The sequence below is a fragment of the Oryctolagus cuniculus genome, chromosome 5 (genome assembly GCF_964237555.1).
Source record: "Oryctolagus cuniculus chromosome 5, mOryCun1.1, whole genome shotgun sequence".
Classification (NCBI taxonomy): Eukaryota; Metazoa; Chordata; class Mammalia; order Lagomorpha; family Leporidae; genus Oryctolagus; species Oryctolagus cuniculus.
Window position 1 is genome coordinate 42,070,097 of NC_091436.1, and position 14,548 is coordinate 42,084,644.

The window sequence follows — 14,548 nt, forward strand, 5'->3', positions numbered from 1 at the left end:
AGTGGATGGAAGATTTCTCTCTCTCTCTCTCTCTCTCTCTCTTTTCCTTCCTGTAGCTCTGTCTTTCAAATAAATAAATAAATCTTGAAATAAAATGTTAACCCCCCCTTTCTATGACTAGGCTATATGACAACTCTCACACTTCGGTCAACTACTTTTCTTACAAGTTTTATTTAGAATAATTTCTGCATATAGAATGAGAATACTAAAATTTTTTTGCATAAAACCATAATATTGTGTACATTCATATTTCAATTGGCGAGTATTTGGTTGAGAAATTTTGCATCTATGTTCATAGGCAAAATTGGTCTGTAGTTCTCTTTTTTCTGCTGTATGTTTTTCCTGTTTAGGAATTAGGTGATGTTGGCTTCATAGAAGAAGTTTTGAAGGAATCCCTCCCTTTAAAATATTTTGAATAGCTTAAGAAGAATTAGAATTAGTTCTTCTTTAAATGTTTGATGGAATTCAGCAGCGAAATCTCTAGTCCTGGGCTTTTCTTCTTTCGACAGGTTTTTATTACTGATTCAATTTCTCTCATTTATTGTTCTGTTTAGGTTTCCTATGTCATCATGGCTCAGTTTTGGTAGGTTATATGTGTCCCATAAGTGGTTTTTTTTTTTTCATAGGCAGAGTTAGACAGTGAGAGAGAGAGACAGAGAGAAAGGTCTTCCTTCCATTGGTTCACCCCCGAAATGGCCGCTATGGCCAGCACACTGCGGCAATCTGAAGCCAGGAACCAGGTGCTTCCTCCTGGTCTCCCATGTGGGTGCAGGGCCCAAGCACTTGGGCCATCCTCCACTGCCTTCCCAGGCCACAGCAGAGAGCTGGACTGGAAGAGGAGCAGCCGGGACAGAATCCGGCTCTCCAACCGGGACTAGAACCCAGGGTGCCGTGCCAGCACCACAGGTGGAGGATTAGCCAAGTGAGCCGCGGCGCCGTCCATAAATTTTGATATGTTGTATTGTCATATTCATTTGTTTCAAGAAATTTTTTGATTTCTCTTTTCATTTCTTCTAAGACCCACTATTCGTTCAGAAGCATGTTGTTCAGTCTCCATGTGTTTGCGTAAGATATAGATTCTTGAGTTGTTGATTTCCAGCTTCATCCCATTGTGGTCAGAGAAGATGCATGGTATGATTTCTATTTTTTTTTTTAATTTGCTGAGGCTTGCTTTATGGCCTAGCATGTGGTCTGTCCCAGAAAAAGTTCCTTGCATTGGTGAGAAGAATCTGTTTCCTCACTGAGAGTGTTTTGTCAGAAGAATTCTGCAACTGCGTGGTGAAAAGTTCTGTAGATACCTGTTAGGACCATTTGGTCTATAGTGTCAGTTAACGCTGTTGTTTCTCTGCTGGTTCCTGTCTGTCTGTCCATTGCTCACAATGGGTGAAGTTTGAACTGCTGAAGATTCCCCAGAAAAGGCTACTGAAAGGAGAAATGGGATGGATACTCTTCATCTATTCACTCCTATCCAACCTCTACTCACCACTTTTCTGCATAACAGTGATCTCTAAACAAAGCTTCATAGCTTATTGCATTAAGAATGACAATTGATATAGGAGAATAATACCATACGCTTCTTTCTGATAAACAATATCTATTTCTTATACATTTAAATTTTAATTAGCATATCAGTCATGTGTCTATATTCATTTTTTTCAAGATTTATTTATTTATTTATTTGAGAGGCAGAGTCACAGACAGAGAGAGAGAGAGTGACAGACAGAGGGGTCTACCTTCTGCTGGTTCACTCCCCAAATGCCAGCAATGGCCAGAATTGGGCTGATCTAAAGCCAGGAGTCAGGAGCCTATCCTGTATCTCCCATGTGGATGCAGGGGCCCAAGCACATGGGTGTAGGGAACATAGCTTCTAACAAAACACTCTCAGTGAGGAAACAACCTCCTAGGAATAGGGTGTAGTTGCAGAAATGTGGGGAACAAGGTTTCTGCCAAAGCTTTCTCAGTGAATTCAAATCCACTTGAACACAGGGTGAGACTGCTTAAGGATAATAAATGACCTACTAACAAGAAGAGCATTGAGCCCTTATGGGAACATTGGCTCCCACAAGAACATGCAGCTGTTTTCCCAGACATGCTTATTTAATGTCTTGCTAAACATGTTTCAAAGAAATCTTAGTTAAATGAGAACGCGAATGCACTATACAAATGGCTGATGGAATCCTTGTCAACAGAAAAAACGCTGGGATTGTCCGGAAGTGCTTCTTCAGAGGAAGAGTCCTCATGTCCTGTCTCTTCTTTCACTTGCACTCCCAATACTTGGACCATCCTCCACTGCTTTCCCAGGCCATTAGCAAGGAGCTGGGTCATGAATGGAGCAGCCGGGACTTGAACTGATGCCCATATGGGATGCCAGTGCCACAGGTGGAAGCTTAATCTACTTTGCCACAGCACCAGCCCTAGTGGTATATTCTTGTAGACATATGACCTTATAAAGTAGTATACATTCTTGAGGTTAGTAAACATGTTGAGGGCAGCAATGATGAGTCAGTTATAACTGCAATACTGAAAGACAGCCTGGGGCTAGAGAAGAATGAAAGAAATGTTCAAAGGAAAACAGAGATGAACTGTCATTTTGTCCTAGGTATGTAAAGAACAACTTATTGACAAATTATCCAGTCAGTATGTCTTTTTCAGTGCACCATTAGAGGTTCTTGATGTCAGCATGTTTTTATTGAAGATGTCAACTTTGATCATTTGGTTAAATTGAATATCTCTCCTTTCTGAAGAAACTGTGCCCTGAAATTGACCACATTACTATTCATAGCAATTTTCATCACCTTTTTAAATTATATAAATCATTTCTTCTTTTTCTTTTAACAGTACAATTCTCCTTTTTAGGGTGTACAAACTGTTTCCCAGTATTTTACAATTATAAACAATGAAATAATATGTAAATTTGTGAGCTTCTGTTTTGTGGTTGCTGTAGGTATAGTCTCAGGATAAATGCATGCAGTGTGATTGCTGGGTCAAAAGGTAGATGCACATGTAGTTTTACTGGGCATTGCCAATTTTCCCAACTTAAGTGTTTCACTGATTTGCATTTGAGCAATATATCAAAATACCTGCTTCCCCAAAGACTCCCTAATGGAATAATTATCACATTTATTTTGTCTATATGACAAGTTAGACTGGGGAACTGGTAGTAGTTGAATTTTTTCTTTCTGATATGTTATTTTTCCTCTCTCTGCATTGTTGTTTAACGTAATATTGGGACTTTTCTGATATATATATTGCCTAGATGCATAGTTTCTCATGGTTTAGAGGAGAGATTTTGAAAAGATATTTACTATACCATCTCCATTGTCTACAGCTATTGAGAATCCCCTGTAAGTTTGTGGAGTCAATGAACATTTACTGATGGTCTTGGCTCATTATAGTTGTTTATTTTTTCTCAGCAATAGAGCATTCATCCAACTAGAAAAACAATTATATGACAATTTGTGCTTTATGTGCATTCCTCTGACATGCTGGGAAGAGTACTAGCATTTTATGTTCATGTTTTTATTGACTACTCAAACCATTCTTGCAAAGAAGAGTTTATTATTTAACAGTAAATGAATTGAAGCACAGGGACATAGAGAATAAGCTAGAAAATCAAACAGCTGAGACTTAAACTGCATTTGTTTAAACTACATTTATCCTGCTTCAATGTCTATGCTATTCACCCAAGTTCATTTCCCAGTAGTTACTGTGGATGTGACCCTGCAAAAGCCTTTATATAAAAGATTCACATTGGCTCTGTAAATCACCATGTCCTCTCCTAAAAGAGAGCAATGCGAAAGCTTTCGTTTTCATTTTCAAGAGTGGGTCAAAGGATGGAAACAGTTCAGGTAATTGCTGATAACTTGTGATCAGTTACAACACAGAGAAGCAATGACAATTCAGTTGGAGGGTGCCAATTCAGTTTTATGAGTTTTAAGCACTTAAATTGACTGTCAGAGTTTTATTTCAAAATGCACTAGATTTTGGTTTTAAATTAACAAGTGATAGGGCTATAAATTCTATGTAATCAATTTATATGATAAGAACATGAGACATATGAGTTTAATATCTGATTATTATTTTCTCAGCAATTTTTTGTAGCTTAGAGCAATTTCCTTAGGTCATAAACAACTTAATTATTGATGAATTCAAGAAGCATGGATTGTTAGTTCAACAAAATAATCATGGTATTAATTTGAATTTAAAATTAGAAATGTGTGGGCAAAATTCTAACAATTGAGCATAAGTCAAACTCACCAGAAGTAATCAAATTCCATGGTTGTGATCATATTAACTTTTTTAAGTACTAGGTGTGAAGAAGTTAGATTCATTCATTGTAAACTCAATAATCATTTTCAGAAGTTTTAAACTAGAGAACAAAGAAATAATCAAATAGTTCTAGAAATAGCTTCCTTATAATTTGTATCTTCATTGCATTTTTCCATATAGTTGAAAAAAATGAACCTGGAAAACACAGAAAATTATTATATATAAGTTCCTACAAACATTTTAAAATACTATATGACAATTTGGGATTCAGCAGCTTTATTTCATTTCCTTCCTTATAATTTAGTGAAAAACATCATAAATTATACCAAGAAAAGTACATGTGGCCCATCATTGTTTCATTATTGGTAGTATCATTTAACAATACCTAATCTGCCAATTTTATTTCATTACCTTCCCATGAATTGAGCAGTAAAATCATTAATGATATTAGAAAAGTATATGTTGAACATTACTGCCGTATTATTGGCAGGAGTTTAATGTTAACTAATGTCTGAAATGATGGGCATTCATTAAAAGAAATATTAGGTGTCTATGAAACAAAATGAGTGAGCTGAATCAACTCAATTTCTGGAAAACACTGCAAAAAAAAAATCTCCAAAGAATGAGGGAGACACTCTGTTCCTCATTGTGCTAAGGTAAGCTGGGTACAGATAGAGAATGTGGCATTTGTGCCATTACTCAATTAAGAAGAAAGTTCAACCACATGTCATCTAAACCATTTGGGGGATTCTGTTTGTCTGATGAATACAAAGGTTTAAAAGATATATTTAATTCATTCACTTTGAATTTTCTTAATTTATATCTCTCAGATTCAATTTTTACTTTAAAAAACAAAATAGTATAATAAAGGTTTTTGTTTCCTTCAGTGCACATACAAGAAAATGGGGGTGATATGTTAATTTTCAAACTTGTAATAAGAGAATACTTCTGCTTTTCACTTTAGTAGGCAATCTGGCATTTAGACAGCTGGGGCAAATGACTTTCTACATGAGTAGCAGTATTGGATTGAGGGAGTTCAGAGAAGTCAAATTGCTAGTCATTTTACTGAAAATTCTTTAGTAAAATAAAAATCAAGAAAAAGATCTTATGAGTAAATTTAGGAATAACTGCATGTGTATGGTACAAAAATGGTCTTCAGTGCACCAATATCAATACAGACTTCAGGAGAAAGGACAGGCCATGAGTGTGAACATCAAAATGTGTGCTTATTCAGTGATCCTGCTATATATCAAGAGTTTTGTTAAAGAAATGAAATACATTCCCAGAGGATGTTGTAATCTCCTTTCTAGAGTATGTGTAGTAATGTCTACCTCACTTGTCTAATTATTTCCTTTTTATCTATTTGACATAATATTGATGTTATAAAGCATTCTTTTAAGATCCTTACCTGTCAGTTGATCAACACTGCAAAGAATATCTAGAGCTGACAGAACCATGTTTTGAAGATAAGTAAAGTCACTGATGAATGGTGCTACATCAGTTTCGACAAGGATCCGTGGTGGCAGGCCCTTCTGGGATTCATGTACTCTAACCATGGTGGTAGGAATGAGGGCTGCAGCTAAATATTCCACAGCCACTGTCCAATTTTTCCCAAACTCTGCTTCTGATTTAGAATAATAAATAAATCTAGAAGACAAGTGTAAATGTTAACAATTATAATTAGTCACCTCTGAATTTCAAACTCATTTTCTTTATAAAAGATCATCTTTTGCCAACAAGCTAAATTCACAACACTGATATTTTAATTATAAATTCTATAGTGCAATGACTTCAGCCCATTCCTTTAAAGCGGGAAGGATCATCCTACTAGCAGAGATGCCAGGAACAGAGATTCCTGTTCCCTCTGTAAGAAAAGAATTTCAGACGGGAGAAATTGGCAGTAATCAGGCTAGTAAAGCTTGATGAAGCAGTACACCTGACAGGACAGGTGAATAACTCGGCAAAGAGCTGAGTGTCCAGTCTGCATTTAGACTGAGGTTTATATGGGTATGCGGTCCAATTCTTCCCACTCTTTCTCCCTCCTTGCCCCTCTTCTTCTGGGTATCACTGGTCAAAGGACTTGCCAGGTACCAAATTCATGAAATTCCTCCCGGGTCCTTATTAGAGTGTTACCAGACTGAATAGCCCTTTTAGTTCCAGGCCAGGAAGATTCTCCTAGATTGGCTCTGTGGGAAAGGCTGAGTCCACCACCACAGTCTGCACCCCTTTTCCTGCACTGCAACATTATCAGACACAGGCAGCACTTTTGAAATGTAAATATTGGGCTGCATCCAAAACATGCTTCTAAGACTGCTACATTCCTTTCCGCACAAATTTCCCTTTGGCTCCTTTTACACACGTCATATAGTAGCCACCTTCTACTGTAACAGTGTAATGCACAGGCGGTAACTTATATAACTTACTAGACTTTAGGGGAAGTGGGCCTCATTATGGTTAATGGAACCTTAGAATTTCTTAACACCATGCTTTTCCTCTTTCAGATTCCAGTCAAATAATATTTTGCAGCTACTTATCCATGCATAACATGCTCTTGTGTTCCACCCATGTCAAGATCAAGCCATAAACGCTCTTCCAGCATTTTTCTCAATAAACTGCACTAACATGTGAGATATATATGTGTGTGTGTGTGTGTGTGTATGTGTGTATATATATATATATATATATATATATATAACAAATCCTGCTATTGAATCTGCAACTAGTTTCAACATTTGGCTGTTTGTTCCTGTGCCCCTATCTCTAATTCCTGTTGTACCCACTAGTCATGTTTTCTAAGCACAGCATCCATTTCTGAACTCCTTAAAAAATCTGAAGTACTCTCACCTGGTAGTTTTTGAGACAGTAGTCTTCTACCTCCTCATCTATCAATAGATTAAATCTTCTCTTTCCTTTATCCTCAAGCCTTATCTTCATTATTCTAATTTGACACCACTGATATGGACCAGGCTTTTGGTAATACTGCCTCACATTGCCCTCAATTTTATTTTTCATTTTGTCTCTTTGAATTAGACATATTATATTTGAATACTCTATGATAGCCAGATTTATACATTATTACTTAGTTTAAGAAGAATCCACAAAATAGCATCATCTAATATAAATTCATAGAAATTGACAAACTAGAGCTTATTTGTTTTTTTATTTAATAAATGTGAATTTACAAAGTGCACCTTCTGTATTGTTGTGGCTCCCCCCACAACCTCCCTCCCTCCTGCGGCCCTCCCCTCACCCACTCCCTCTCCCATTCCACCCTTCATCGAGTTTCATTTTCGATTACCTTCATATACAGAAGATCAACTTAGTATACACTAAGCAAGGATTTCAACAGGCTGCCCTCACACAACCGCACAAGGTATAGGGTATTGTTCAACTAGTAGTGTTGTTTTTAAGTTTCATAGTAAAACACATTAAGGAGAGATCCTACATGGGGAGCCTGTACCCAGTGACTCCCGTTGTTGATTTAACAATTGGCACTTTTATTTATGACGTCAGAAATCACCCGAGGCTCTTGCTATGAGCTGTCTAGGCTATGGAAGCCCCTTGAGTTCACCAACTCTGAAGTTGTTTAGTCAAGGCCGTATCACAGTGGAGGTTCCTTCCTCCCTTCAGAGAAAGGCGCCTCCCTCCTTGATGGCCTGTTCCTTCCGCTGGGGTCTTGTTCACCAAGATCTTTCATTTAGGTTGTTTTTGCCACCGTGTCATGGCTTTCCATGCCTGTGAGACTCTCATGGGCCTTTTAGCCAGACCCGAATGCCCCAAGGGTTGATTCTGAGGCCAGAGTGCTGTTTGGGGCGTTTGCCATTCTATGAGTCTGCTGTGTGTCCTGCTTCCCCCGCTGGATCATTCTCTCCCTTTTAACTCTATCCTTCATTATTTGCTTACACTGGTCTTATTTGTGAAATCTCTTCGACACTTACCCTACCTTTTTGATCAGTTATGTACTTACACTTATCACTTTACCAAGTGCGCTGGCATTGGTACATCTAGAGCTAATTTGTATTTTCATTTGGGGTACCATCCCCTATCTCATAAAAGGGACTATAACATATGACAGCAGCCCTTTCTATTTTCAATGGCTTCTGGCCCATATTGGCCCTTCTCTCTGGCCTTTTCCCACATTCTTACCTCCCAGGCAACTCTCTGGCCTATGGCAGATATCTGTCCATTTGGAGTTTCCCACACTCACATGGGGATAAATACTTACTCTCTCACTTTGAAAGAAGCCCTGATCTCACTTATGCCTTTACTTATGTCTTTGCTTTGAGTTCTTATCTCCGTGAGGACAAGAACATGAATTAAAATTGTGATTCATGTTGCCATTATACTACCACAACACCCTTTACCAGTATGGGGGTTATGCTAAAGGAGTAATCATTAAAAGAAATTTTTTAAAATCTGTAGCAACAATTCACTTCCTGCCAAAATATGGAGGTTGACCGTCTCCACTCAAGAACCATGTCTGATAATCTCGTCTGCTTCCTATCATCAGAAGAGGAGGAGCGTTTGAGTTATGGATGCTGTGATGGCTAGAAGTCCAAATTATATTACAGACACTGCTAAGAAAATAAATGTCAGTGTTGCCCAATTTACCCTGCTACTTGAAGTCCTATCAACAGGAATAGAGGGAAATACCCTATGAATCTGCTGACCAAGGCTTTTGTTTTGCTGAATGACATCCTCAGTATACGTTCAACAGTGAAAGGAAATGAAAGAACTCAAAGGTTCCTGCCTAGATTCACAGATCTACTTACACAATTCCAACAATTCCTCCCTCTTTGATTCTGCTTTTTGTCTCACCCATATCACTACCTTACGTGGATTGTTGATTCCACTCTTTAGATGATGTGACTGAGTTTCAAACCCTGTTGTTCTCACACTTTCACTTCTCTGTGACACAGTATGTATAATGGCTTTATAAACATCTCCGCTATCTGCTGTGCACTCTCATGCTAGCTAGATTTTCTAAGTTTTGCAAATACATTATGTATCTGTGAATAAATTAATTTAGTTCATCCACATATCTATATTCTATTATTCTATTTTGCTTTCATAATAGAGAAATATGTTGCAAGTCATTTGTTTGCTTGGTTTTGATACAAAACTTTTTCTTAGATTTTTGCCCCCTCATAAAGCATTTTGAAGCTTGATTATGGTAAACTATTTACACTTCATCAGTATAATCTCTAACATAGATTTATTATATAGAGTAATGAGCTTGAAAAGCACTCTAGAAGAAGGAAGGTGTACCAATAAGACCAAAAATAATACAGCATATTAAATAAAGATAACTTTGGATCCATTCTTACCTATCTTCAAAGCGTTCACCTGTATTTTCCAAACTTGAGATATGTGCAGCCCATAAATGTTTCAACATGGCATCAAAGCTACCAGAAGGTGACTGCAAATACTAAAGAAAAAATAGATATTTGAGTAACTGTAACAGTTCCTATCTATAAAATTCAGTCTTGTTCAAAGGCATGATTTAGCACTATTCTATATAAAAGGATAATTTTGATTCTAACAATTCATAAAGGACACAAAAAGTACTGATTATTTCTACTAATAACACATACATATGGAAAAAATGAACATCAAATATGGACTCTTACATAATATTCAAAACAGTTCTTATTTTATCCAGGCCAGGAGATCTTTATTTTTTTCTACTTATATTGTAGAAATTACCATAAAATCATACATGTAAGATGAAGAAAATTATTAGGATGCTTAATTTAATTATAGCTAAAGTAACTAATTAATAATGTAAAGAACTTGTAAGTCTATATTTTCATCATTGATTTCAGTCTTTGTCTATGCTTACCTGTTGTATTTTATTTGATGCAATAAACATTCAGATTAGAACAGCATATAAATGCTTAGTTCTACCCACTTGTGATCACTTACCAATTGAACTGATAAAAGTAAAACCAATTCATTTATTACATTTCTTCCCAATTCTCTCAATTGACTTGAAAATTCAAGTAACCAGAACAACTTGTTTAGTAATCAGCAAAAGATCCTATATGCTTCAGGGCCGGTGCTGTGGCGTAATGGGTAAAGCCGCTGCTTGCAGTGCCTGCATCCTATATGAGCGCTGGTTCTAGTCCCTGCTGCTCATCTTCCAATCAAGCTCCTTGCTATGGCCTGGGAAAGCAGTGGAAGATGGCCCAAGTCCTTGGACCCCTGCACCTGCGTGGGAGACCTGGAAGAAGCTCCTGGCTCCTGGCTTTGGATCGGCACAACTTTGGCCCTTGCAGCCATCTGGGAGTGAACTAGTACAGAAGATCTCTCTATGCCTCTGTAACTCTGCCTTTCAAATAAATAAATAAATCTTTTTTAAAAAAAATCCTATATGCTCAACATTTGTGTATAATTTATTTGAGGTGAGCAGGATGGATAGACCTTGTGTGAATGGCGTATCCAGGCAGTGGGTGTTAAAGACCTGCAATTCTCTGCTACATTACCTATTATTAAGCAATTAATCAATTTGCATTTTAGTATTATGGAAAACATTATACAGTGCCTAAAATCTCTGAGACAAGAAATGTTATACAACAAAAACTCCTCTAGACTTCTCCTAACTATATAAATTATAAAACTTAAAGGCAGAACCTGGTAAAACAAAGTCCACTTGTTCATTTTCTCAGGGAAGGATGAGTGACAGCTAGAAACATCATAACAAAACTTCATCTGATCCTTGAAAGGTGGCAAAAGGGTAACTTGGTCTGATGATACTCCCAAAATGCCAGAATCAACTGCAGCAAGGAAGGGCAATGCACTCAGAAAATAATTCACATCTGTAAGAACAGAAGACTTATTATTACTGGAAACAAATGTCAAAGAAGATTTTAAAAGGAAGTTATAAGTCATCAAGGAAAGACCTAGAGATCCAGACATGTGTGATTGAAGTTAAAGACTAGGAAAAAATAAATCGCATGAAATTCCCATGAATATCACATATCTACTTTAACTTGCTTCTGAAACTGTGTGTAATCATAAATATGTATGATCTTAAGTACTTGGCTAAAATAAAATAAAAGATAGAATAATTTTAATGGCATTGTTAATACTTATTTTTCAAGTTAGTGAATAAGAAAAGAAAAAAAGCTGTCAAATTGTCCACAAAATGTGACAAGTGGGGCTTTAGTGCAGTTTTCTAGAAATTCTAACATGTTCACAGCTTTGGTAAATAGATATTACCTATTTTACATATGTAAATTTAATTTGTGTTCATGATACCACAAAGTCCTTGCCTGATTCTATGTCTCTAAAGCAAAAATTTTGGAAAAGTTCTGTCAATAAGCTATTTGATAATTGAGTTGACAGTCAAACAAGACTCTTCTTAAAATGTCTACCTACAGATAATCTACTCCACCAGATTTATTTTGATGTCAAATTACTGATTACCCATGGAAGTCAGTGATGCAGAATGTTCATCATAGAAATGCATTGTAAATGCTAACCTCTACCCCATGCAGAGGCTTATCTCACCTACTAATCAGTCCAAGAACAAGAGTCTGGTTTCTACATTTATGGTCACTACTAATGGTGGGTCTTTAGAAAGAATGACTTAGGATACCATGAAGAAAACACAGGTGTAATGATGTATGTCACTCTGAGGAAATGAAACAGCATTGTCTGGTTTGTAAGTGTTGGAATTGATCACTAAGAAAGTAACTAAGTAAGTTACTTTCATTACTAAAGCATAAAATTAATTTAAACATTAGAAAATGCCCTCTGGTTACTTTAGCATTAAGTATACAACTGAAGCTTTATATTACTGATTGGTAAATGACTTGCATGAGTATCAATCTCTGAGAGATTATGAATGTCAATGTCAAACACAACCTCCTGGTGTCTCACTACTCATCTTCCCTCATTCCACCGTTTTCTTTTCTCTACTGAGAACTCCCACTTAACTGAGTGCTGATCCCTCAGAGGCTACGCTCCATGGCAGTTCAGTGCTTGTTTCAGCCCTTCTGTGAAAAGCTGAATATGTCATAAGGAATCATGATTTATGTTTTGGTTCTTAAATCCTATTCAGTCACATAAAGGACATAAGGGGCATGGTGAATTTAATTTCTTTTAAAAATTGAGCATAACTGTTTTAGTTTTGTCTCTGTCCATATGTTGTTTAGCTGATTGCTTTCTTTGGAGAGAGTTAGTATCCATTTTGCTATGTAAATGAACCTACCAGCCCACCAGCTGTCCACAGAAATGCACAAATGATCTCCAGATGCATAGCCACAGTGTGTGCGTCGGCTGGGATCAGCTAGTCTACCTGGAGGAGAGAGGAAGTAGACGGGCTCACTAAACACATTTGGAAACTACTTGGAACAATTTGTTTATTCAAACATTTAGGTCTGAATGACTTGTCATCATTTTCCCATCACCATTTACCTTTCGTTTCCTGTATCTCAGCCAATTTCTCTTTTCCTTAATACCACCACATTGCTACTTTTAAATTATAGGTAATAAGTGTTCTTTCCTTCTATAAGTATTTGCTCTTCTATTTCATCTCCACATGCTCAGAAATTTTGGCATCCACAAAAAACAAATCCCTCTTCATCATTATTAGTTGGACTTTGTCTAAATAACAGTTTATATCTATGTTTCATTAACTAACGGGAATAGGTAGGTAACAGGCACCAATCTCTCTCTGAAATCAGCTAATCTGCCTAGAGGGAAAAGGATGTAGTTGGGTTAACTTTGCACATTTTGAAACTGCTTATAACACTTTCTTTACAAAAATGTATTTCTGAATGACTTGTGTTGGTATTAAAGGACCATGAACTTCTGTCAGATATAACAAAGCATCTACCTACAGATAATGTCTACCTACAGATATAACAAAGCATCATTTTATCCATGAGTATTTTTTCAAAATACTTCTGTCTGTGCAGTGTAATATTCCAAGTTTCTAAGAGACTATAAACAATGTGCAGTTCATTTGTAAAACATATCCATCATCCGATAATCACAATGTAGCTTCTAGAAATATTACGTAATTTGACATCACCTGTTGTTTTTAATAGATATTCCTTTCACTGTTATGTTCATCTTAGGACTTACAAAGGAGTATACTTCTACACTAAGTAGGAGTGCAGTAAATATTTGTAAAAATGCTCAATAGGGGCCAGCATTGTGGTGCAGTGACTAAAGCCAGAACCTGCAACACCAACATCCTGTGTGAGCACTAGTTCAAGCTCTGGAGGTTATACTTCTGATGCCACTCCCTGCTGATGTGCCTGGGAAAGAAGCACAAGATGGCCCAGGAGCATTGGCTCCCGTCATCCATATGGGCAATCCACATGGAGTTCCAGGCTCCTGGCCCAAACCCAGCCATTGTGGTCATGCAGAGAGTGAACCAGTGAATGGAGGATCCCTCTCTCACTGTAATTCTGCCTTTCAAATAAATAAATCAGTCCTTAACAAACAAAAAGAAATAATAGATCAGATGTGATGTCTTGTGATTGGTAAGTATGCTTTATCACTCAACTGCAGTTTTTAGTAGAAATAGGCAATCCGTTTAGGGAGAATTTATGTATGAGCAGAAAAATAAAGATTATAAGGCAAAAAGAGGGAAAGAAAAAGAACCAACTTAAAAAAAATATGATAGAAAGAGTCCCATTTTCCAAATACATTGTAGTTATATGGATAGATCATTAGAATGAGAAAGGAGGCATTCTTACCTGTACTATATTGCCAGCCATGCTGCAAACACAATCCCCATAAAATATTTTGTTCATTCTCTGATCCAAATTTTGAAAAATACCTGGCCGTCTGGTTCAGTAGGATTTTATACATGCCCATTCTCTCATGGTATACCCAGGCATCAATAATGTACATATTGTTCTCCACATGGAAGTCACTGAACTGACCAGGACTCTCCTCCCAGAGAGGAGGATACAGATCCGAGAGATTGGAAGCTCTTGCTAAAGAAGCAGTAAAGCAACCAACTAGTACCTGACCCCAGAAAGAAAGGAAAGCCATTGTGCCAAAGCTGGGGACTGAGTTGTGCCAGGGCTCTTATTGCAGAAGAGAGCTGGAAGTCAGGATATTTTCTTACATCATAGTTTACCAATACTTTTTCTTCTTTGTCTGGGATAGGCTGAATAGGTAAAGGAAGTCAGTATATTAGCTGGGATTTAAGGTGTTTTAATGCTGATTCAGTGTCAGAACATTGTATAAAACTGAAACATATAAAGTTCCTTTATAAAATGTTGAGTAAAATTATTTGCTGAATAAACCTTCCTCA

The 14,548-nt window shown here is 37.0% G+C and overlaps 1 protein-coding gene across 1 annotated transcript; it reads right to left on the reverse strand.

Moving 5' to 3' along the window:
- Nucleotides 1-3,689: 3,689 nt before the first annotated feature.
- On the reverse strand, nucleotides 3,690-14,283 carry C5H6orf58 (chromosome 5 C6orf58 homolog). The gene is made up of 6 exons (XM_070074912.1): nucleotides 13,983-14,283; nucleotides 12,485-12,571; nucleotides 10,903-11,087; nucleotides 9,597-9,697; nucleotides 5,678-5,916; nucleotides 3,690-3,778 (listed from the first exon to the last, which is right to left on the reverse strand). The coding sequence occupies exons 1-6, from the start codon at nucleotides 14,281-14,283 to the stop codon at nucleotides 3,690-3,692; spliced, it is 1,002 nt and encodes a 333-aa protein (XP_069931013.1).
- Nucleotides 14,284-14,548: the final 265 nt, after the last annotated feature.

Excerpts from the sequence above, each read along its gene's own strand:
- C5H6orf58 (XM_070074912.1), bottom strand. The coding sequence starts at position 14,283 with ATGGCTTTCCTTTCTTTCTGGGGTCAGGTACTAGTTGGTTGCTTTACT. Across the intron at positions 11,088-12,484 it reads TGTGGACAGCTGGTGGGCTG|ATGTGAATTATTTTCTGAGT; the intron begins GTAGGTTCATTT and ends CTGTTCTTACAG. Across the intron at positions 3,779-5,677 it reads CAGTGTTGATCAACTGACAG|GAGAGGACATGGTGATTTAC; the intron begins GTAAGGATCTTA and ends GCTCTCTTTTAG.